Source organism: Ambystoma mexicanum, chromosome 4p, assembly GCF_040938575.1.
Source record: "Ambystoma mexicanum isolate Mex_15411 chromosome 4p, UKY_AmexF1_1, whole genome shotgun sequence".
NCBI lineage: Eukaryota > Metazoa > Chordata > Amphibia > Caudata > Ambystomatidae > Ambystoma > Ambystoma mexicanum.
This window is the reverse complement of record NC_090927.1, coordinates 118,059,479-118,083,517: the sequence shown is the minus strand read 5'-3', so window position 1 is coordinate 118,083,517 and position 24,039 is coordinate 118,059,479. Positions and strand designations below refer to the sequence as shown.

The window sequence follows — 24,039 nt, the reverse complement described above, 5'->3', positions numbered from 1 at the left end:
TCGCTCAGAACTTTTGTGGATCTGAGCCCGGAAGAGGGGGATCCAGGGGATGAAAAGTCATCACCTAACGTACATTTGGAAAGGAACTTTTTGTTTGTTATTTTGAACACATCAGGTCCTCGGAGGCAAGAGACTTTTTGTAGAAAAGAGACTTCACCACCGAAGGTCCCAATAGCTGAAAACGGACCTGTCGTCTTATGCTGGGAAAGCTCAAGAGTGTACTGTGCTCAGGAGTCCCGCCTTGTCCCGTGCTCAAAACGAGGGCAAGGGAGACCCCATGCTACCACATCCTGACTTATCATTTGTGAGCATTTCTTGCTTGTGAACACTATCCCACACTCTTTTGTATTTAGTTGTAAGGATTGGCGATCTTTTTGAAATATTTTTTTAGTATAAGCCATTTTGTTTGATAAGACACAGCTAGGACTGCCTTATTACTATTTGATAGTCATTGCTTGCTCCAATCTTAGATTTAGGTAAGGCGTTTTTCCATCCTGCACTTACAGTTTAATAAACACCCTTGAACTGTGATCACCTGTGTCTGTCTTTACTGTTGCCACCATGAGTTCCTTACACAAGCTAACATTTTTTGATTAACTACTGGCAGCTAATTCTGATTCTGCCTGGGCGTTAGTGTATGTGGAACATGGCATGTGACCCAACACCCGACTTTTACACTTCTGTTGTCTTATATACCAGACTCATATGTGGTCGGTACCATATCTGCCTAAGCTACAGGTTTAGTCCAGAGACTCTGGGTTTTTACGCTCTTCTCCGGGTCTCTGTGGAAGAGCGAGGATTCTCTGGGTTTTCCCACCAATCAAGTGTCTCCACCCACGCCTCCATGTGATTAGGTACAAGAAGACTCTTAGTGGCCAATTATATGGAGGTGTGGGCAGAGACTTGAACATATTTTGCTTCAGTCATCACACAGCGTAACGTTACATGCATTAGATTTGTGAGCTTTGATCCCTTTCCCGTCACGTTGTACCGGCAAATAATGTGCCCTTCTGCGCTTAACAGCACATCTGAAGTGAGTAAACGTTTCTTTGCTGCTCTCCCCCGCCCCACTCATACACTCATGCCTTCAAAGAGAGATACACTCATGCCTTCAAAGAGAGTTTACTGTAATGAAGGGCACACATTACGGCCTCCGCTATGGTGAACACGTGCTATAACCACTGTTATACTTCAACCATTTCAAGATGGTTGCCGCATGTGGATCAAAAAGCAAAATTGAGCAGTTGAAATTCGAACACACGTTGAGGTTTACGCGACAGGCCTATCGTGGCGTGTTCGAGAGATTTCATTATCACGTTGATAATGCACTTAGTTTACATACCCTTCAAATTTGAATCTATATATTTATGATGGAACCTTTAATATGTGTTGCACACTTAGTGCTTATTACAATCCTGGGAGTTTGTTAAACTCATATAGTACAAACTAAAATATATTGCGAGTGTGTGGGTGTGACCGGCGGGGAATCCCGGTGATGTAGATCTCTGGGTTTTTCATTTTGGAATGTAGGCAGGTATGGTCGGTAGGGTAAATCGGATTTAAATAGGGAACTTGTACTTTTTGAAGTTGGAAGGAACTGATCATAGTCCTTGGCCCAAACATATGAAGGAGAAACTGTCACTGCTTGGCCCTTGAACACCTCTGCAATAATGCAGCAAGAGGCTTTGACATTATTCATCAGAAATGGATCATATGTCATGGGGCTTCCAGAGTTTTATTAAACAGCAAGAACTGAATGCCTGTGGGTGGTATTAACTGAGCGGAGCGCTGCAGACGCTGTAGCGGGGACGTCTACCCCGAATGCACTGAGGAAGTTGCAAAAGGCTTTTGAAGAGTCCATGCGAGAAAGGCCTTTAGCAAAATGAAGGCAACCACGAAGAGAACGATTTATAAAGTAAACATTGTGAAAAGGTAAGAGGGAACTGAAATATAATATGACTAAAATGTTGTTCATATATATCAGTCCATCAATATGTTCCTGGGACATCCTCGGGTAATGGCAAATGAAGCAGATCCCTTGCAACCCCAGTGACTGGTTCTTCAACCCCTGGTTTAGGGATTGCACAGGGAAAATGAAAGTAAAGACAGCTCTTTAGAGTTCTATTTGCTTTCAGCAGTAGTTCCCACCCCCTGCCCCGCCCACAGCCCCCTCAGCAACCTCCTATTGGTTTGCAAGTCCATGGCAGGTATGAATGTTTGCATGCAGGAGGCTCCACTTGGCATATTATCACAACACCTAAGAAAGTCTGGATTTGTTTATCATATACTATACTCAGCATGTGAGTGCATAACTAGCTCTGGATGGAAGTAACAGGGCATAGGAGGCTGTTGCGAGGTATGAAAGCAGCGGCCCAGGCATTTGTGGGTTCTAATGGGTGTATACTTGTCATGCCATGGCATGGCGTAGGTGTATGCCGGTATACCATGGCATAGCAAGGCACTCTCTGTTTGAAATACGGTTGGTAACTAAAGTAGTATGTTGTCTGCTTCAGTCATTCTTTATGATTTTAGATTATGAGCTTTTTTTGTACATCTGTGAGTCACTTTCTATCCTGTCAACAGGGTCAAAGATCATGTTGTGCTACATTCTGGGATTACATCAGGGAAAAGCTCTTGTGTCATCACTTATTGTAACGTCAAATCCAGTTGTGTTGATGAATCGACATCAGAGCTATGTTCTCAGGAAAATTAATAATAATTAAATGTTTATGTGCTAATTTGGACCTCAACCTATTTCATTATTTTCTTTGATTTATATTTCCTGGTTTACAAATGTTTTTCTGTCATTTTGGAATTGTATTGTGCTATATAATCAGGAATTTTAAAATATTGGATTTATCTAATCCGAATAAAGTCTGTTTGATGATGATAAGGTCATTGCAATAGACTACCGGCCCAAGTCCACCTGCCACCAACATCCATTTGCAACTCACCTGAAGACCCCAATCTTCCAGAAACATTTCACCAATCGTTGATTGCTCCTCTGAACCCTGCTTCTCCCCCTCCAGATCCCTTCCTTTTACCTCCTGCCCATCCCAGCGACCACTCCTACTCCTGCACACTGCCTGTAACCCCCTGGGTGTGCCCCCTTTGCACAGCGTGCGGTTAATCCCAGCGAGGTTTGTGCTTTTTAAATCCCATACAAGTTGAGCTATGATCACTGCTTCTGCCTATAAGCTACGCCGAGGCTTCTGCTACGCTCGTGTGCAGGGGCGGCCTTAGAGCCCGCAGCACACTGGGCAGCAAAACAAACAATGGCACTCCCTCCTCCCTTTTTCAATAGGCTCCACAGTCCCCGTTGTTATTAAATGCACTCCACTCCTGAGAACGGACGCATTTAATTTCAATGGGACGCCTGCCACGCCGTCTCCCACCACGCCATCTTGGGCGAGACCTTGAAAGACTCCCTCGAGCCAGCATGGCGTGGGGCTAATGGCGCCCTGGGCGGGTGCTCAGGCGCCCCTACCCTTAGGCTGGCCCTGCTTGTGTGCTACTGTTTTTAGAAGTCTTGAGGAAGCACCAGCAGGCTAGATCAGTAGACGATAATGGCAGAGGGAGAAGAAAGTTTGTCAAGTGTTTTAGGATCCCCAATATCCTGCCCACTCTAGCAAGCAAATAATCAAGGCGCCGTACCTGCTGGATCGTCTCATCGGCGGAAGAACATCATTGGTTGGAGAATCCCTTCAAGAAAAGAAAAAATGTGGTTATTTCTGTTGCAGTCCAAGACCCCTTTCGTCTTTACTTTAATAGCCCAATCTCTTGCCTGCTCTAGGTTCGGCAACCAGCTTCCAACCTTCTTTTTCCGATCACCCATTAGAGGGATAGAGCACTGCCCGAGGGGTCAGGCTAATAGCCTAGCATGGGCCATTTTCAGTTTTGGCTTTTAGGTGGCACTGTAAGCGCTGCCTCCACGCCAAACCTCTTGTCACATGCCGTGAAGGTAGGAGAGAGACAGGATGTGCCGAAGGACGCACAGCCTGTGAGTTTTGCATGGCGTCTTACTTGCCCATTGACCGCTCTTGGCCATGCTAGTCCCGACGATCATTCAAACCCACTACCTGCCCCTCCCCACCCAAGACACACACCCTTGAAATAGCTCTAAGGTTTTAGGTGGATGCAGTGTAATTTCCAATACGTTTGTTCAAAGGTAATGGTTTATTTGTAGCTGCACACCATCACCTGATGTAATAGAAATGTCTTAACGAGAAAGTGCGCCTTCAGCCACTCTATTTATTAGCAACATGTGTGTCCTTGCATCTTTTCCTTGCATGGAATTCCTGTTAAAAAAAGCATTGGGAAAGCAAACAGTGTTGGTTCTTGCACAGGCATTCACTGACATAATATGCTTGTGCATTAACCCTATTTTCCAGATATTGCCATCTTGTGAACCGGTAGTAGTATTATGGCAGTGCCTGGAAAAATCCTTTCCCGTGCCTACACAAATGCCCAAACTATTGGATTTGCCAATCCTTGTCTTGTGACAGTTGATGCACTGTGCAGTTTTTTGTTTAACCAATGTTGCTAGCAGAATGTACATATGTGCCATTTGCAACAATAGTCTTAAAGATGAGATTCGGGGTAAAAGTAATTAATTCATTCATAGGATTTATTTCGACAGTAAAAGTCATAAAAGCAACACTACATAAATACATCAGAAACAATACAGTACAATTCTGACAAAATTCATCAATGCGTCATGTATAAAAGAATTTAAAGGGCGGGGATTTTACACATCATCCCGAAAATAATCAAATAATAATTGCCAGGGGTGGCTGGGCTGGCTCTTTCTTATTGGCTATTAATCCTGAGGCATGCTTTATTTATTGCAACAATCCATCCCCATACACATAAAAAGGGCTGCCTCAAGATCACACCTACATTGCTTCAAAAGAACTCCAGACGAGAAGTAAACATACAAAAAAAACTTATCTTAAAAGCATATACCTAAAAGTGAACTCGGGATTTGGACAGCTCAAAAGGATTAAAATGTGATTTTAAATAGTTTTGTTCCTAACTACCCATCAGTTTTATTGTGCTCCCTTCCATGATGTAGAACTTTTGTTCTTATTAATACATAGTACAAATTCTTGTACATAAATTTAAATAAATCTTAACATGAATGCAGCATATTTCCTGTTAATAACACGTTATCAGTGCCATTATTCCATTTTGATGAATATGTAAAAGGATACATATTTGCGGCTCATTGACCCCTCAATCTGCAGTCAATTCCATCCCTACTTCCGACCACCCCCCCTTTTCATTCAGATTCTGATATCGTTTATTTCATTTCTCAGTCGCACCCCACGTCCGCGCCATCTGATCTTCTGCATGCTTATCTCATTAAACCTATTCTTCGTGCTTTCGGCTCTACTCTGTCTTCTATCTTCAAGTCTTCTTTTTCTTTTGGATACTTTCCCTCTTCTTTCAAATCTGCTCCGGCCATCCACCTTCTTAAAAAAAACCTTCTTTGGACCCTGATAACCCTTCAAATTTGCATCCTATTTCCCTTCTCTCTTACAAACCTTCTCGAGGCGCTGCTTGACGTCAACGGAGCTCGTATCTCATTCTTGATAATCTTCTACCCTCTCACCAATCCTGCTTCAGTCCTGGTTTTTCTTTCGAGACTGCCCTCTCGCCGTCACTGACGCCATTCTTCGCGCTCGCCACTGTACATTGTCTTCTTATTTACTTGACCTCAGCACAGCTTTTGATATGGTGGATCACTTGACACTTCTTTCCACCCTCTCATCTCTTTGGTTTTCTGACACTGCTCTCTTGTGGTTCTTTCCCTATCTCTCTGAGCGTTCTTTTAAAGTTACTTGGAAGGGGTCCCTTTCCCAGTCTCACTGTCTTTCTTATGGAGTCACATCCACATCTTTACTTTCGTTTTGTCATTTGATTACTCTATTCACATCTCTCTTCTTGTGTCACCACGTTGAAATCCTGGATGGCGTCTTAGTTTCTTTGCCTTAACCCCTAACAAAATGGAATACTGTTCTTTCCTGCTTCTGCCTCTATTCCTTCTCCTCATACTATTTCTTATCCCGTTCTTGAGCTTCCCATTGGCCTTCATCGCACAATCTTGGCTTCCCTTTTGACTCTTCTTTTTCACTTCTTCCACAGTTCGCTTATATCGCCCGATGTTGTCGGATTCAACACTGTAATATGAAGACGATACGCCATCTTATAACTTTTTCTTCCATCAAACTCTTTCTGCAAACTATCTTTCTTTGTCGGCTTAACTACAGTTGTTCATTATATATTGGTCTACCTAACTATGCCTTTCTTCATCTGCGCTCAATACTCCACTTGGCTGGTCAACCTTCCTGTGTCTTCTCAAATTTCCCCTTATCTGGCCAGTCTTCGTTGGCTCCCAATTCACCATCAGTTTGAGTTTCATTTTCTTTACCCCCTGACCGCACCTTATCTTTGTTCCCTGCTCCCTCTGTACCACCCTGTATGCAAGCTTTAATCTTCCTGTCAGTTTCTTCTTTCAGTTCCTCAACCTTCTTGTGCTGTTTCCAGTTTCCGTTCTTTCCAACTGCTTGCCCTCCATCATTGGAATTCCTGTCCTTTGGATATTCATTCCTGTCCCTCTCTTAATCAATTCAAGAAGCAACTCAAATCCCATTTGTCTCAGACTGTGTCGTCTTAACCCATGTCTGTCCCCAAAGTTTGCCTTGTGAGTTGAGACGTTACTTGGTTTTTGCCTTATTCCTCATTTATTGTACCGTATTTTTTATTATGTCGAGCACTTTGGATAAAAGCACTATGTAAGCTTTATAAAAATAAAAATGAAGGATCACCTCTTTTCTTCTTAAATCACAAATTCATATTCATTGTTACGTTTAACTAAATACAGGGGGATAAATGAATGTTTTTATTAAGAACAAGATGCAATCATTATTTGATGTTTTAACTAAATTCAAATAAAGAAAAATAACGTGTTATTGATCTTTCTAGTTAAAAACATTTTTTTGTCTGTGTGAAGCTCTAAAATTAGTTATTTTTTAAAACTTTGTTTATTAGCACACACAAGCATAGCACTTACTTATATTTGAGACATGGTCCTTTTTCAGAGTTTGTTTATTGGAAAGAACAAAAGAGAGAAACAATTCCACGGCACACATAGTAGGTGATCTCCCTTGAGTAACAGTGTGGGCAACACCCCCTAGAAAAAACCTTCACTTTTGTTACATTAGCACCCATCAAGTATTAACAAACTTCGATCGACACACCCTCCCATCGCCGATAAGGGGGACTATGGAACATAGTGATGCCGCAAACCTCAATCGGACCCACCCTGAAGACCATTCAGACACAAGCAGACAAGCCAAATATCTCTGAATACACAATACCTCCCCTTATTATGAACGTTTAACTTCTGCGGTGAGGGGACTATAGCAAAGGTCCACCTTGTTATCAAGTCCCTGCAAATGACCATCAGCTTCTTTGTCCTTGCCAAGGAAGCGAGGCACAGGTCGATTTCCTTCTTTGCCGCTACCGCTCTAAGTAATGTCTCACTCATTTCTAGATCTTGCACAACCTGCACAATCATTACTCCCGAGTCTTATACACAACAGGCATCATTTTGAAGGGTTGGCAGGTTTTCACTGCATACAAAAGCTTCACGAAATCCTGAAGTCCTCCCCGCCTGGTCTACAGCGGGAACCCCACCAGCCTTAAGTTAGATTCTAATTTTCCAGCAGTTCAGTCCTGAGGATGGCGTCCACATTATCGTGGGCAGCACAGTGCTGGCATTTTGAAGTCGACTCACAAATATTCTCCACCTACACTGACATGTTCTCTTCCGTCACTTTCTCCCCTTTGTCACCAGCAGGATCTCAATCCATGTCACCCTCCCAGTGCAGAATTTAAGGCTTTTTGCCTTTGTGGCAACCATTGTCTCCAACCCATTTACGTTTTTGTCAATTTTATCCTGAACCTCTGAATCTTATCAGTGGATGTGAGAGAAAGACCCCTTTCCTCTAGCCAGTGTTGTAAAGTAAACCCATCAATGCTCACACCAGAGAAAATACAACTCACTAGGGAAAAAAGACCCAGCACACCTCTCACAAGAAGAACATTATTTGTTCTCATGAAAATATAAATGTGTGCCAGCAAAGAACTCTGTTGCCACAAAGTTGCACTGACAAAAAAGCACAAACAATGGGTTATAAAGGTAGACAGCGTCACAACTGATGTAACTCACATAGGTTAAAAAATCCAGGTAGCTGCTGTGTGTGACCCGATACATATATATCCTGCTCCATACAGGATGCCAGGCGATTGGTCCCAGCATCTTTTGCCCATCTTCCCCTACGTGGGGATCTTTATCTTCCGTCATCGGGTACAAAGGCCCTAATTGGCAAAGTGGTTACACAATTCACTATTTCATAGCTACTACAGTGCACCTGGTACCAAGGAAATGAACGAGGCGGATACTTAAAGATCGCAATAACTTCTTAGAACTGCGTGAACCCCCGCTCCAAACCCAGACATGCCGCACCTCCAAAGCTTTCCCACCCGCAGCATACATTTCTTACCTTCTCCCCTGGCACCTTGCAGCACAAATCACATGAACTGATGGTGGGGGCAGGCCGCCCCTGCTCTCTGGTCATTTTACAGTTTTATGGCCAGGGGTCTTGGACTGGTCAATGTATTCAGATGTTTGTGTCAGGGATTTGGGGGTCTCGGGCCGCTATAAACTATAGCTCTGGACGGTGAAGGCCTATATCCTTCACCCTCTTTCTCATGGAATAACTTCTTCAAAGACCCATTCCAGCTTCTCTTGCCCTTGCAGTGCACATTCCTTCTGGGTTAAATGCACCACTGATAAGAAGCAATAAATAACTGTGTGTTAGTGTTTAAGAAATTAACCTTCTGCAGAGCTGCCAGGGCTACGAGCAATGAACGCATGACACCCTTCTGACCATCAGGGCGGGAATAAGCATACTGATATAGTTCTGACACTAGACCTCAATTTCAAGATGGCGTCTACCTTCTAAAATGAAATCTCGTTACACACGTAATACTAACACCAGAATTCAGTAAGTTCCATCCATAATCCAAATCCTATGGGTGACAGCCCTCCCCGTCTCTTCTCCCGGTTCCCTTGGAGCGCCTCTTACTACAATCTCCTTGTCCTAATGTGCAGAGGGACCTGGGACTTCCACCCCTGTCCCCCAACACTTTCTAGGTCTGAAAATGTCAGAGCTGAAGCCAGACAGACCCTTAAGGGCCCCTTTCAGTAACATGTGCTCAGAAGAACTCTCACCAAAGTCATTCAATTATTCCAAGAACCACTGTAAAAAGATGCTCCTCTTCTTGCCAAAAATCAAACCTGCAATTGACGTGGCCTACATCATCCAGTGTACATAGTTGAGAAGTGATACTGAGCCAACAATCATGTTAGGAGGAGCGGGTGCCACCAGGATCCACAGCAACAACAGCAGGTCATAGTCTCCCAGCACCTACGGGGAGAGGATGGCACCAAGGACCACATCATCCACAGTGGGGAACTGTTATCTCATGTAGGGAGAGTGATTCCAAAGGCATTGGGAGTATATAATAACCACTTTGAATATGGATTTAGGTGTTCCTTACTTACACATGGAATAATATCAGAGAGATATTCAGAATGGGAAGCACTATTATATATTTGCCAACTATCCTTGCAATTATTTACTTAGAATTCTAAACCGCAGCACTTTTATTAAAAAACCTGATAGCAGCATGGGAATTGAAGCAAAAGATAAGAAATACAACATATTGTTATAGTCTGATACCATGCTATTGTTTCTAATGGAACTGAGCATTAAAATAAGCAACCTACTTACAATTAAGATATCAAAATATAAGGCCATAAGGCACGAGAAATTCCCAGAGGAATGTTTCCATTATCTTGGGGTTGTCACCAAAATATATATAGCTTAAAGAGAGCATGAATGTCAATAAAATAGGAGTTATAATACTCTAAAATCCCACTAACATAGTAAGTAAATAAATGGAAATTAATTATCTAAATACTTTTGCAAGGAGATTGAACATGTATAAAATACTAAAAATAGATCAAAAATCATGTGGATTATAAATGCCAGGCTTTTAAAAACATTTTATAGCATTAATTACAATCTGACAGAAGATGAAATTAAGTTACTGAACTGGAAGAAAATGTGAACACATTTTCAGAAACTATTCTTGGTGTATAATGTGATTTTAAAAAACTGGATACAACTTGGGAATTGAAGTCAAATAAAAGAAAGACAACATATTGTTATAGTCTGATACCATGCTATTGTTTGTAACGGAACTGAGCATTTAAAACCTACCAACAATTAAGATATCAAAATATAAGATGATAAGCAGGTCAAGAGAAATACCTGGATATGTTTCCATTATCTTGGGGTTGTCGTCAAAATATAGACAGCTCAAGAGCGGCCAAGGAGAGGATGAATTTGATTTCATACTCAGATAGACAACCTACCCAACTTGATTACATCCCAGAAAACTGCAACGGTTTTATGGTTATCTAAGAAGAATTTTCTAGGCCCTCTCCTCTGCAAATTTACTACAACGTAAGGCAGAAGATGTGCCACCCTAAGCACTCATTTTGGAATTTGATTCTGCAACATCTTGTGACATCATCAACCTCTAACAGTTTCCCTGTAACATGAAATCCTGGTTCTTTCTCCAGCCTTCCTAAGAATGTTCTTCCTTGTAGTTGCTCTCATTCCTGTGGCATTGAGGCGTCACAGTGATATGCATGCCTTAAAAGGCTACAAATACATTTCCCTTAACCCAGAGAATCTCCACTGGCTCATAGTAGAAACCACAAAGTAATGTAAAGTCACAATAGTCATGGATAGAACCATATACTGCGATGGCTCAACCTACTCGAAACATATGTCATTGCCACATGTCATTTCCATACAGTTAAGGGGTGAGACTTCCTTGCAACCCCCGGCCTCTACTACTCATAGGTAAAGAAACTTTAATGAGAGGAAATACATTCTCGTTAAAATGATCTAGAGTTACAAACTCCTCACCACTATTCCCACAGGAACAGACAAGACCTCATGGCTTCCAAATGCTATTTAAAACTGACATCAACCAGACAATTAGCAAAATACAGGAGTACACCTACAAACGACATGACATTTAAACAAAGCTTCTAATGACACCCACACAGAAATAGTAATTAGATTCTTCTGTTTTAAGAGAAATATAAAGGGTACAAGTACATCATGCTACTATGAAGAAAAAAATCTAAAAAGGAGCAAGTGCATAGATAGCCCTTGTATGAATGTGAGGAGCAGGCCCCAATTGGAATGAGCTAGGCCAATAGAAACCAACAATGCAAATAGCAATGGTATCATGGGAACTGTTGTTTCTGGGTACCTGAAAATGATATCACCTCTGTAGAGTGGATGAACATCCTCTATTGATGAGACCAGTATGATAGGGCATGCACATAGAAGGAGGACTCAGAACTGATAAATGCACTAGGTAAAGAAGCAGCAATGATACCTGCACTGTGTAGAACACTGCCTACATCTGAAAATAGACCACATTCAAAGCTGACTGAATTGAAAAACATAAACATCATCAAGCATCGACCAAGGGCAACTCCCCTCCAGCCATGCATACAAGGGGAGAAAACATTCACTGGTTGTGACACCCAGACTATAGTGGAACAGTTCCCTTCTTTTGCCCAATGTTCTGATGTACCAGAGGCATCTGACCTGAATTGTGCCAATGTTGTACCTGATACAGGCATTCAACAAAAAGATGCAGATGCCTCGGGTGAGCTCTCTCACTCAACTGAATATGGGTGCCACACCCCCAGTCTTGGCACATCCCAAAAGCAAGGCTTGCAACCTTCTAAGACATAATGGAGGATGCCCATTTAGGTGGATGCCAGGCTTGCTGACAGCATCTAAATGAAGAACACTATTGTCAACACTAGTGTACCCCATCCTTCTGTGCGTGAACCCTGAAGGCCCTTCACATTGAGACTCTGTGCTTGCAAATGAAGAATCTCAGTGGATCAACCCTTTTATGCTGGGACCTTATACTGATGAGAGGCTCCGTATCGAAAGAATGGGGCTCACCTCGAGATGGTCTCCTGGAAGATGTGCTGGAAGCAATCTACCCGAGTAGAAATGTACAGGCTAATTCATCCAAGATAAAACATAGTCTTAAATGTGGTGTTGTATAGTCTTGTAATGTGTCTTATATGTTTCTCCTTTTATTTATTTTTCTCCAGAAATCAGAAACCTCAATGGAAGAGCCATTCTCCTTGGGATTGTGAAATCAAGAAAAACAGAGAAAACTCAAGGGAAGAGCCACCCCCCTTGGGATTGTATAAATGTGAATAACCAAAAGAACCCTAGGTGAAAGGGGGTCCCTTCTCAGGTTTTGTTTTCTTCACCTTAGAGACTTTATTTATGTTTGAATACTTCAGAAGGAAGCTGCAGGTGTTCAGCCAAGAGGCATTCCCATTTCACGTTCTATTGAGTTTAGTGTGTGAGGGTCATTTTAGGATTTTAGACACTGGACAGATAATGGTAAATTGTAATTGGTTATTTATAACGCGCTTCATACCCAGAGGTTTCTAAGCGCGGACCCGGGGATCGAACTTGTGTTGCTTTGCATCGTCTTGCTTCTGAGGCGAGCACATTGCCCCTGAGCTATCCTCCCGGGCCAAAGATAACTCTTTTTGCTTTAGACATCCTGACTCAGAAGTTCCTCGGTTTTGTTGAAGTAGGGAAACCCCTCTTGGAGTCGGGGATAGGTAGGATATCCCCAACCCCTCTTATTACTTTGATGATAAAAGTCTTTACTCAATACAAAATGTGTTACTGTGTCCGAGTCGTACTCTTGATCCCTCACACCTCCTTTGTATTGCAAGATCAATATTCTTAGTACTATGTCTAATATGAATTTATAGAGGCAAATATATCCTGCAGAAAAGCACACACAATTCAGAGTATACATTACAGATTTGCTGCATTGTCATATTGTAAATAGTATCAGTATTGGAAAAAGGCTGTGATGCTATACAAGTAGCTAAATCCGTGCATGTTATAATTCTTCTGTGCGTAATGCTTATTTATTATTTTATGAATTATCTATACATATAAAAATGTTTAGAAAAAGGTCTTACATGTCACATGATTCCACAGCATCAAATGGATACATGTCCTCAAAGTCTCTGCCAACATAAATGGGAAGTGTTAGTGTATTAAGCATCTGTCATAAAATCATGGATTGAGTAAGCAGTGATAATACAGATGTACAACTGTGAAAGTAAGCTTATTGCATAGTCCGTGATCTGCAACCTTGGCTCTCCAGATATTTTGGACTTCAACGCCCATAAGCCCTAGCCAGTTTAATCGATGATACTGGGCCACAGGGATCTTTGTCCAAACAATTCTGGAGAGCCAAGTTGTAGACCCCTCTAATAGGTAATAACAATGGACAACAAGAGTGTGGGTGTGTGTGTGTGTGTGTGCGAATGTTGTGGTGGTCTCCAAATTAACAAGGGTTGCTGGTACCAGGGAAACATTACCCTAATTTGTGAAGGAGGAGCTATGCAAATCCGCTCCCTTTCCATGTATCCTGGACAGGCGGAGCTACTGCATGTGTGTGAGCCAGGCCCTCTCTACTGTGACCCCTCTTCTTTCAGACAGTGTCAAAAGAACCACAAAAGAGGAATGACCCAACAGGTGCACAGATAGGCTAAAACAAGACCAATACCCCAGAGTAAAAAAAAAAGAACCTAATGTTAAGATTCACTTAAGATGTAATCGCTGTATTAATATGATCGACCTTGAGGCAGTGAACTAATGAACAGAAAGCTTAAATGTGCAGTTGTTTAATCTTTTATTTCATCTATCAGGTAACATAACTCCTTTTATCATATTTTGTTTATCAGCTGAGCGAGACACAAACCTTCTTCAGAAATTTGTGTTCAGCCTGTGGTCAAACCCCAAACGCTTGCTCTGCTGACTCAGTCCTTCCTCCTCCTGAGTTTGTAAATTGAGTACTAATAAACTGAGTATTATATTACTAATCAGTACAACGCTGAAAAGTAGGATGATTCTGGCATGAGCAACTATATTAAAATATGATATATTATCATTAGCTTATAGAGAGCTACAAGATGATAGTATTTTGGACCAAGAGTAGGGATGTAGTAATCTGCTTTTCAACAAACTGAATGTTGACCTCTTATTAGCCCAGTCCCACTACTTTTTATTAATTAGTTATGATTATACGGGTGCATGAAAAAGTAATCCTTCCTGACCATAAAACCTATAGTTTAGTTGGTATACTTAAGTCTAGGGTATCTACAAAAACATTCCTGGGACAGATAGCGCAGGGGAAATGCTTTGGTCTTGTAAAGAAGACCACACTGAGCAGAACGGGTTCAGTACCCAGTCCCTGTACTGTGCTCAGAGGCTGGAGTCTGGCATGAAGTGCAATATAAGAAGCCAATCTCATTTTTCTAATCTTCATTTGACTATCACTCATAGCATTGTGTGTACACAATAGTAAATGCCAATTGAGGACACATCTGAAAGCAGTATTTGTTTCTAACTAACTTAGTAAACATTGCATATGTTGTTAACTTTCAATGTTATAGGTCACCCTATCAAATTTCTAAATGTACTTAATTGATTTCATCTAATTATCAACACTCTGGCCGGGCCACATGTAAAAGCAATTTGTTCCAAAGTTAACCAATTTTGGACAAATGTTTTCCATCATATTTTGGTATTTTTGCGGGGAATCTATTCTTCCCGCAACCTGCAAGATTTTAAGATGACAAAACATTTGTTTTTTTTCGTCACGACATTGAGTGGGAGGCAGATTACATTGCGGAATTAGAAATTGGAAATAAAAGAGATACCAAAGTATCATTATATGTCTAAAAAGAGAAAGGAGATAACCAAAGATAAATGTCAAACCTCTAAATACATGGGGATAAATCAATAATGAATTTGATTAAGAACAATACATAGGCAGCATATTCTCACAAGATGTATGTGTTTTTTCAAAATGCATTTGTTTTTAGATAATGGCGTATAACTATTAACTGCTTACTGTATTCCTTATCCCTTACTTTTAGCTGCTATTGCGTATTCAGATCACAGAACCTAACCTTTTTTAAAGTTATTGTCTGAAAGTAATAGAATGAGCAAGAAGGAGAATTGATGTTGGTTCGTGTACTCTGGTGGGATATGGAACAACAGCTATCCGCAGAATATGAGGCATGCTTAGCAAAGACGTTGCAACAGGGGGCGGTAGCAGACTTACTCTTTGGTCATGGTGATGCAGGTCACTTCTCCTACGGCCCTGTGTGTCGTTGTCCTGGAGGTGTTACTGCAGAGGAAGAGAAACACAGTTTGGGAATGGTGAGTTAGAGTGGCCCTCCAATTCTTTGGGGTGCTTGTTTACCTGGTGTTCCTTCAAGAGCAAGTCTGCACACATGTGGGTCAATAGCGGCCAGTGAGGACATAATCCCAGCAATATACTAGCTCTGGACTACCAAAGTGCGGCATGCCCAGGAGCTGCACGCAGGAAGCCAGAGAAGCAGGTAGCAGCAAAAGGAAATCACGCCAAGGGCTAAAGCACACATAGATGTCACCCATATACAGGTGTTCAAAGAAAAAGATTAAGCCCCACTGGGCCATCTGGCTTGAAAACATAGAGGACCAAGCCCAAACCCAATCTCATCCCTAGCTTGTCTTTAATAAAGTTTCTCTGTCACATCTTTCCTTTCTATGGTCTGTAAAACCAGTCATCACCCTCAAGGAGGCACTATTCTAAATCCACAAGCACACATACAAATGCACCCAAATCCCCGACCAACACACAGCCTGCTACAACACAATGGGCCTCATTACGAGTCCGGCGGTAGCCGTGCCGGAAAAACTGGCAGGCTGCCGCCGGATTGGTAATTCCATTCCGCCTATGTGATTGCCGGAATCAGCGGGGCATTACAACCCCGGTGACCTGGTAATTCTGGAGGCAGAATTCTGTAAATCCCCATTCCCATGGAGTCCGATAGGACTCCATGGGGATTGGGACCATGGAAACACCGGTTCCGTCTATGATGGAGCTGGTGTTTCCATGTCTGCCTGCAGGCGGGTGGTGTTACTTCCGCCAGGTCAGACCTGGCGGGAGTGACATCTCCCGCCTGCAGGACTCGGAATCAGCCGGTCCGGAAAAAATGGTGGCGGCGGATTTACCGCTACCGTTGTTTCCGGACCGGCTGACATGTAATGAGGCCCAATGTCTGCCTTTATTAAAACCTTCTCTTCATCATATCACCAACAATTCTAGCATTCCTTCATGGTCCTTAGTCACCCTCTGTTCTGCATCCTATCCTTCGTAAACCTTCCCACTCAGCGGCCTCATTTCCATCCTTCAACCATAAACTCAACCTCCCACTACGTGTCGATCCATTGCCCCATTTCCATTTATCACCATCCCCAAAACACACAACCTGTCCAAACAGCCGTCTCTCCACAAAGACGTCTATTTTTTTCCCATGGAACGCCAGATGCATTTGAAACAGGATCTGCCTCATCTAAAAGCAATAGACCTCCTCCTCTCCCGGACCGTCACTGCCCTTTCACGCAAGATACTACAATGCTGCCAGCCCTTCGATCCACCACACCACGCACTCCCCTGCTCCAGTGGAAAGGATCCACCTGACTCATTACAACACTGAGCCACCACCTTGACCTCCACACTTCAACCATCACAACTCAATCCAGACAGCTCATAAAGGTCCACAAAAAAACACAAGAATTGGATATAAAATAAAGAATGTCCACCAATCGTATTAATTTCTTTAAAAAAATATATAGAATTGGAAAAACACTGGCTATGTCTAGAAGAAACTCTGTCATTGCTCACCAGCTCTAACATTAGCAGACCACTCCCAAACCACTGTGAAAAATAGGTGTACCTTACTAATCAGCTTGAGCCTTACAACAAGTCTTAGCAAAGCTGCATAATGACACTAATTATAATTGTTTTTTTTATAATGAACTTAACACCAGCGAGTGGTTTCGAAGTGCGGGCTCAGGATTTGAACCGGTGTTGCGCTGTGTTGTTTTACTTCCAAGACAAACGCGTTGCCCCTGAGCTATCCGTCCTCCTATTCCTCCAATGAATACACACAAAAGTATCCACAATCGGGGACCACTCAACCACAGCCCAGTATGCGTGAAACACGTACCACTGTGTTTCAATGAAAACAAATTCTAATTACAAACAACACAACGAGAATGAATCAAAAAGCCAGCAACAAAAGAATCATTTTACACTTCACAAACCTAATTAAGGATCTTTGTTTATGCTGTCCCAGGACATAAAGGATTACATACCATGTAAATCCTCAAAACGAATAGGAACATTTGCACCACAATCTCACACCATTACACCAGATAATCGTCCTGATTCACAGACTTTTACAAGACCTCTCCAGACACAATTTTTGCCGGCAGATCCTATGACACACAGACATCTTATTTCCCCCTCAATACACCAACCCACGGTTGCTCAGGTTTTTGAGCATGGTACAAAATATCACAGAAGACACAAAAAGCGCATAGCAGATTCCTGTTGAGCGCCACTTGATGTGCACTTCTGTGGCACACCTCTACGGACATGTTCTGGAAGTGGTGGAAATGGCACTGGACTACTATGAGGGTAACAACAAGTCATCATGTCAATGGACATGTGGACCAAGGCTCAAGGCACACATGGCATGGCCCTCAGTGTACATTTGCACACCTTTCTCCCTTACTGGTTAACACATCTACATCTACACGGGTGACATACAGTGTATAGCAAGTTTGGACAGTACGATCGTCATTGTTGTCTTTTTAGCTCAATATTCGACCAGGAAAGACACAAGGAAAATCAGGTGTAGAGAGAAAGTGTCTATGCAGATTCTCAGCTCCATATCATCCAATCGCTGGCGCCTTGGCTACATACGTCTCATTCTAAATATTCCATAGAGGGTCCAGTATTCTAAACAGTATCAAGTTTTCCTCACAATCATGGGAAAAAACTCCAATGAATGCTTACTTAAATACATTCAAAGTGGGGATGAAGAGAAACATTCATTTTAGATTTAAAAATGGCCAAAAAAGTACAAAGAACTTTAAACTTCAACAGCTTACTTTAGTAAAGAATTTTGGATAGGATAATAGTGCCCAGGGGTGCAAACCCACTTGCATTTCAACAGGATTGTGTAAGACCAGCTCACACCTATCATCAGGGTACACCTCCCAGAGGGCACATGCGAGTCAGACGAAGAGGTAAACCATGTACGCTGATGCTTGACAACTCTCTGTATTAGTAGTGTGCTTGCAAAATGGAGGTTCTGCCTCAATTTATTTGGCTCAACCAACCAGTAGAGCTACCCTCAAAGTCCTACAACCATCCTCACAAAGTGCAGGTTCTGCCTCAATTTATTTGGCTCAACCAACTGGTGGACCTACCCTAAAAATCCTAGAACCATCCTCACGAAGTGGAGGTTCTGCCTCGGTTTATTTGGCTCAGCCAACCAGTGGAGCTACCCTCAAAGTCCTAGAAACATCTTCACAAAGTGGAGGTTCTGACTCAATTTGTCTGGTGCTACCAACCATTGAAGACACACTTTGAGTCCTGGCGTGGCACGAACAAGCTGGAGTTTCACCCTCAATATATCTGGTTCTACCAACCAGGGAGCCGCTCCCTAACACCTTGTACCTTGCTCACAAAACCGGAGGTTCTTCCTTGATTTATTCGGCTTTACCTACCAACTGAGCTACTCTAGCATTTTTCAGCGCTCTTCAAGTTCTTTGTGTCTTCCATTTTACTACCCTCTTGCCAGGTCGCCTCCAAAAGGGTAAGGTAATGCTAGACCACGTGCTTCTCCACGGCATTCACCACTGTCACTTACTTCATCTCTCTCTGACTGAGAAACACCAGGGATATATGTCTAATGTTCGATTATTGTTGTCGTGTTGATTCAAGTCGAAGGCTTTTGGTCCAATCTTTCATATAACTATGGGGAGAGACCTCCGAAACCTTCCAACTACCCCTGACCATCCTCCAAAAGTCGCCCACCAAAATTGCCTAACCTCCAACCCACCATCTACTTTTTTGGGGTACAATTTGACCCAAATAAATTGAACTAAACCAATACGTAATTGTTTGAACAATCGACCTACTTCCAATGACAGACAATGCAGGCATTCGATGCCTGCATTCCTCATAACTTTGTGCATCCTTTCCTCCCCAAATGGTTTCACACTCTGAATGCTGCAACCAACAACAGGAGCCTGCAGGGCTTATGAAGGTAAAGTGGACTTGCTTGCCAATGGTTTCAGTGGGCAAGGCTGTGCTGGGCAAGACACAGAGAGGTGGCAAACTGTTTTGGTTGGCCAAGAACCAGGAGGGCGAGAGTTGCTTGCTATAACATGACAGACGATGAAATGGTGTGTTATCTGACCTTTCCTTCTTGCCACTGTTACTATGGAGGGTGCCGTAGTAGTTGGTTCTGTGGTATCTGATGTGCGCTTCTGGAACAAATCATTGTGCCACCGTCTACAATGCCTGTGCATCGATGCGTTGCCCAAGGCACTCTTCTGTGGATTACCCTACTCGCCTGTATTTTGGCAGCCCCCAGCAACAATCTAACCCTCAAGCGAGATGAAGTAGTCCCATGACCAGGTGGGCAATGATGTCATGGATGGGAATGACTTCTTATGTAAAGCCTGATCCTGTCTTTTCTCTTCCGCATGGGAAAGTAAAGGTTCAGTGGCCCCAGTCTCCTCCCAGACCATGCTCTTTGATCTCCTGCAGCACCATCACCTCCTGCTCTCCCCTCTGCCTGTCACCCCCACATCACCTCTGTAGCTAACTCTGCCTTCTACTACTAGGTTGAGACCTCCTCCCGGCCAGTATCTCAGAGAGAACTTGCAGCTACCACAACCTCATCCTGATTGCTAGCCGCAACCTCCCCCTGTGCCTCAACAGCTCTTTCAACCTCCAATTATGGCTCAAACCCTCCCTGTCCCAACATGGCCTCCCTTAAAGGAACAGCCTTTTTTTAGTCTCCCCCTCATTAAGCTTTCACACCTGCTCCTCACAATGTGTCTCAGCCTCCATCTGCCCTCCTCAACCTAAGTCTCCCCCTGACTGCATCGACCTCTGGTATGGAGGTTGAGGAGTAGTCCAGCACCGCCTTTTCTCTCCCTGACACTCCTTTCCAATAAAAAGGATATGTTGCCTAAGTAAAAAGACACAAAGGGATTCACGCGAGAAGAGCACAATGGGAAAGGGTTCTCGGAAAACACAACTGCAGGAAAGGCGAGTGACTAAAGACTTCTCACGCAAAGGTTTCTACCAACACACGAAAGAAGCAGTTATTTTTTTTTTTTGGGTGACACAAAGGAAAAAGGAGAGGGGGAAGGTAAAATAGATGTGTACAGAGGCGAGCTATTAACACACAGGTACAAATAAAAAAGGTATACAAACACTGAAAACAACTAACAATCTCTTCCAATACTCACTTAAGTCATCAAAAGCACCCTAAAACTCCTCCGGTTTGTGAGCCTGCCCTCCCCACTCCTAATTTGAGAGGCAAAAACAAAATACAAAAAACAAAAACAAGCTGGACCTTATAATGGACCTCAAACTTTTTTAAATAAAATGTCTCAGGACCTCTGGTTGGCTGGTTGAATTTCCCTCTTGAGCCTCGGGAGTCCCCATTGGTCACGAATTGCATTAAATAGAATGGGTTACCACTTACCGGGCCACAATGGAGCTCATTCTAAATGAGGAATAACGTGCATTTAATGTGTGAAAGTCAGGCATACGGCTTGTATGCTTTCAGTTTACGTTAAACCTCATTTTCAATCACGTGCATGGCGGGGAGGAGAGGCAGATTGTAAGTTACGATTCTGACACCCCCTTCCTCTGAGCCATACAAATACTCCAGCATTTACGCCAGCGTGGCATTTTTATCCTGGTGTGAATGCTGTGTATTCCCTTGGAATCTGCCAACTTTTTACACCAGCAAAAGACAAGCGGATTCCATAGGAATCCATTGTGTACGCTGCCATGGGGTGAATGGCAGATGGCGTTGACTTCATTTTCATGGGATTGTACAAAAGGTTGGTATAAAAGCGAGTACTCCCCTCAGCGTAATGACAGGGATACTCGAAAATGAGCTAAACTGTACCTTCATTTTAGATGACACACAAATACGTGATTTTCTTTGTTCCTGTGGTACTTTACTTGAGTGCTCTTAAAGGATCCATTTTGCACACGTAGGGGCTCATCACAAGTTGGCTGAAGTGGTAAAATGTGGCGGTAAAATGATTACCAACGCATTTACCGCTCCGACCAATCTCGAGTTGGGCGGAAAGTGGGACTTTTAACTCCAGATCTTTGCTGGAGGTAAAAATGACCCCTTTCCACCCGTTTCTGGGCTTAATAGCACTGCCCGAATTCCATTGGGTCTAATGTATCGCCCACCCCGCAACTCAGGATCCGGCACAAATTGCGCCAGACCGAGTTGCAGTAATGCTAATTAACTGCATTGGGCCGTATCCCCTCAATTAGCGTCTGGATAGCGCCCAACTTGTGATGAGGCCCATATAACGAGCGAAAATGGTTAAGGTGAAAAGAGTACCTCGGTGTACACGGGTAACTGAAAATGATGCATAACCCCTTCTTCACATCGTACTGGTTTGAAGGCTAAGGTGTATATAGATGCTGATAACATGCTACTTTTATACTTAAGAGATTTTTGAGAGTGCGCTAGTGATATTCTCTTCTGCCGCAGCAGGAAGCTATTATGTTGGAATTAACTGAGCTGGTTATTGGGGGGGTGTTGGATTGCCCTTCTTTTTTATGCTTTCCAACAATGATGGTGGATAATTATGTGCATCAATGTGTTTGGAAATTTAAAAGCAATGTTATACTCGAGAGGATAGTTCAGGGGAAACGTGCTTGCCTTGAAAGCAAGACGATACAGAGTAACAAAATCTTGAGTGCCTGGTTGACGGGCCCTCTGGTCAAAGTATTGGGTGCATTTATGATTAGGTTATTTATTGAGCGCGGACCAAGCTTCGGGAAGAAACAAAGCGCTTTACAATCATAGGGGGAAGTTCAAAGTTAGGGAGCAGAGAACAAGGAAGTGTGGAGCTAACAACAGGGGAGGGAGGGCAATTGTCAGCAATGGATAGTAGCCTTGGGAGGAAACAGTGGGGATCAGATCACCCAGTTTCAGGTCCGGTGGGCAGTGGAGGGTGTATGGAGCTAGGTGTAAGGGAGGAGCCGTTCCTTGAGCTCCTTCCTCTATGTGTTGGAGAAGCCAATGAGATGATGACATTTAAGCGCCCATTTCTATGTAGTTTACAGTAGATGAAGTAGGACTATTTAAGCTGAATGAAGGCTTTTAGGAGTCAGAAGATAGTATATTACACATAACCTCATAACAAATGTACTAAATTCAACTGCTCAAGACACATATCTGATACTTTGGCCAAGTCGAAATAAAACACTGCCCCTCCTGATCTCCCCTTTTTATGATCAGAGGCTGTACCAGCAGGAAAGCCAATATATTAATGTAAGACTCATTCTCCCTTGGTCTCTGTCTCCACTTATAACCCATCTCTGTTTGACTCCTTACAAACTTGAATAACCTCAGCCCAGGGATTAAATGTGGGTTTATAAAGGACCAACTTTACATTGTGATGCATGCTCACTCACAAGGCGTTAACACAACATAGAATCCCATTTAAACCTCTGTACTGCCCACTGTATCTTCCACGACAGAATCCACAAAGAGGAAATGCATCCACTAAACACATGGTGTGATGCTTCCATCTAGCAGCGCAGCCCTAGTAACAGACAGACACCAATGCATGGAAAACACATACCGAGGTGATTCCAAACTGTGGAAGGCTAAAATCACTCAACATATGGCTGTTTTGGAGACCAGAACAGAAAAATGAACACAGATGCATCCAGCAAAGACTGGATTTATTCAGGCCATCACAACCTACCAACTCTGCGGCACAAACCAGAAGCTCCACATCAAAAACCAGAATTCGCTCAGGACCAGTCTCAATCGCTCCAACCGGTCGTCATAACAGACTTCGGGGCATTCCCACTGATACAAACTGTGCAGGACTCCCCTTCTTTCCCAACCGAATACTGAAAGCCTTCCGTGGTGGTGTAGCCAATCACCCTCGGTCCACAGAACTCCTCACTAGATTCCCTAACTAGCTCTCCTAACCACCTTCATCTAACCTACTCATCGTTCACCTCTACAATACATACTTTGGCAAGTTGGAGTGACGAGTCGGACAATGAGGTGGCATCATTACAATCTAGTTTATTAACTGATCAACAAAAAAGGGGCTAGATTTCCCTATCTCTACAGGGTTACCCCCATCCTCTTCTAAGATAACTCAGGCACTTGTCATCAGGGTGACTCGGCATAGTCAAATCTGACCTTACTCTGCTATAGTTCAGCATTTCTAGAAAACAAAATACCTTCCCCAGGTAAATTAGTTCAGTCTTTTTCAATCTTTTGCTTCTGTTTCTGAATCAACAGTGGTGTCCGGGGCAGGAGAATGACTCGCTTCTCCTGACCAACCCAATAGTCCTCAAAAGTCTCTTTAGTTCCTCCAGCAGAGTTTTACAGACTTGTTCCACAATTCCAACGGTCCTTCCTGACCGTTTCCCACACTGAATGTTGTCTCTAAACAGCTCTGATTATCTGTTCTTCTCTACACTGCAGTTAATGTGATCATTGTAATGACGGAGAGTACTCCAGAGGCACTCTTGACTTTTAATAATTCCACTATGACCACTTTAATTGGGAAGATCACTCTTGATGCACAGGCTTTGTCAGCCTTGCCAAGTACTGCTGTAGTAAACAGGACTACTCCTGAATGCTTTGTCTCTGTGGCTTCTCTTGATGTTGCT

At 43.0% G+C, this 24,039-nt stretch overlaps 1 protein-coding gene across 2 annotated transcripts in view; it reads right to left on the bottom strand.

The window, feature by feature from the left end:
• Positions 1-24,039, bottom strand: part of LOC138453056 (cGMP-dependent protein kinase 2-like) — a 524,549-nt gene that overhangs the window by 258,484 nt on the left and 242,026 nt on the right. For both annotated transcript variants that reach the window (XM_069605521.1, XM_069605520.1), the window contains exons 10-12: positions 15,349-15,414; positions 13,193-13,240; positions 3,655-3,702 (exon numbers count right to left, since the gene is read on the bottom strand). In XM_069605521.1, coding sequence (XP_069461622.1) covers positions 3,655-3,702; positions 13,193-13,240; positions 15,349-15,414 — 162 coding nt within the window. The remainder of the gene's footprint in view (positions 1-3,654; positions 3,703-13,192; positions 13,241-15,348; positions 15,415-24,039) is intronic.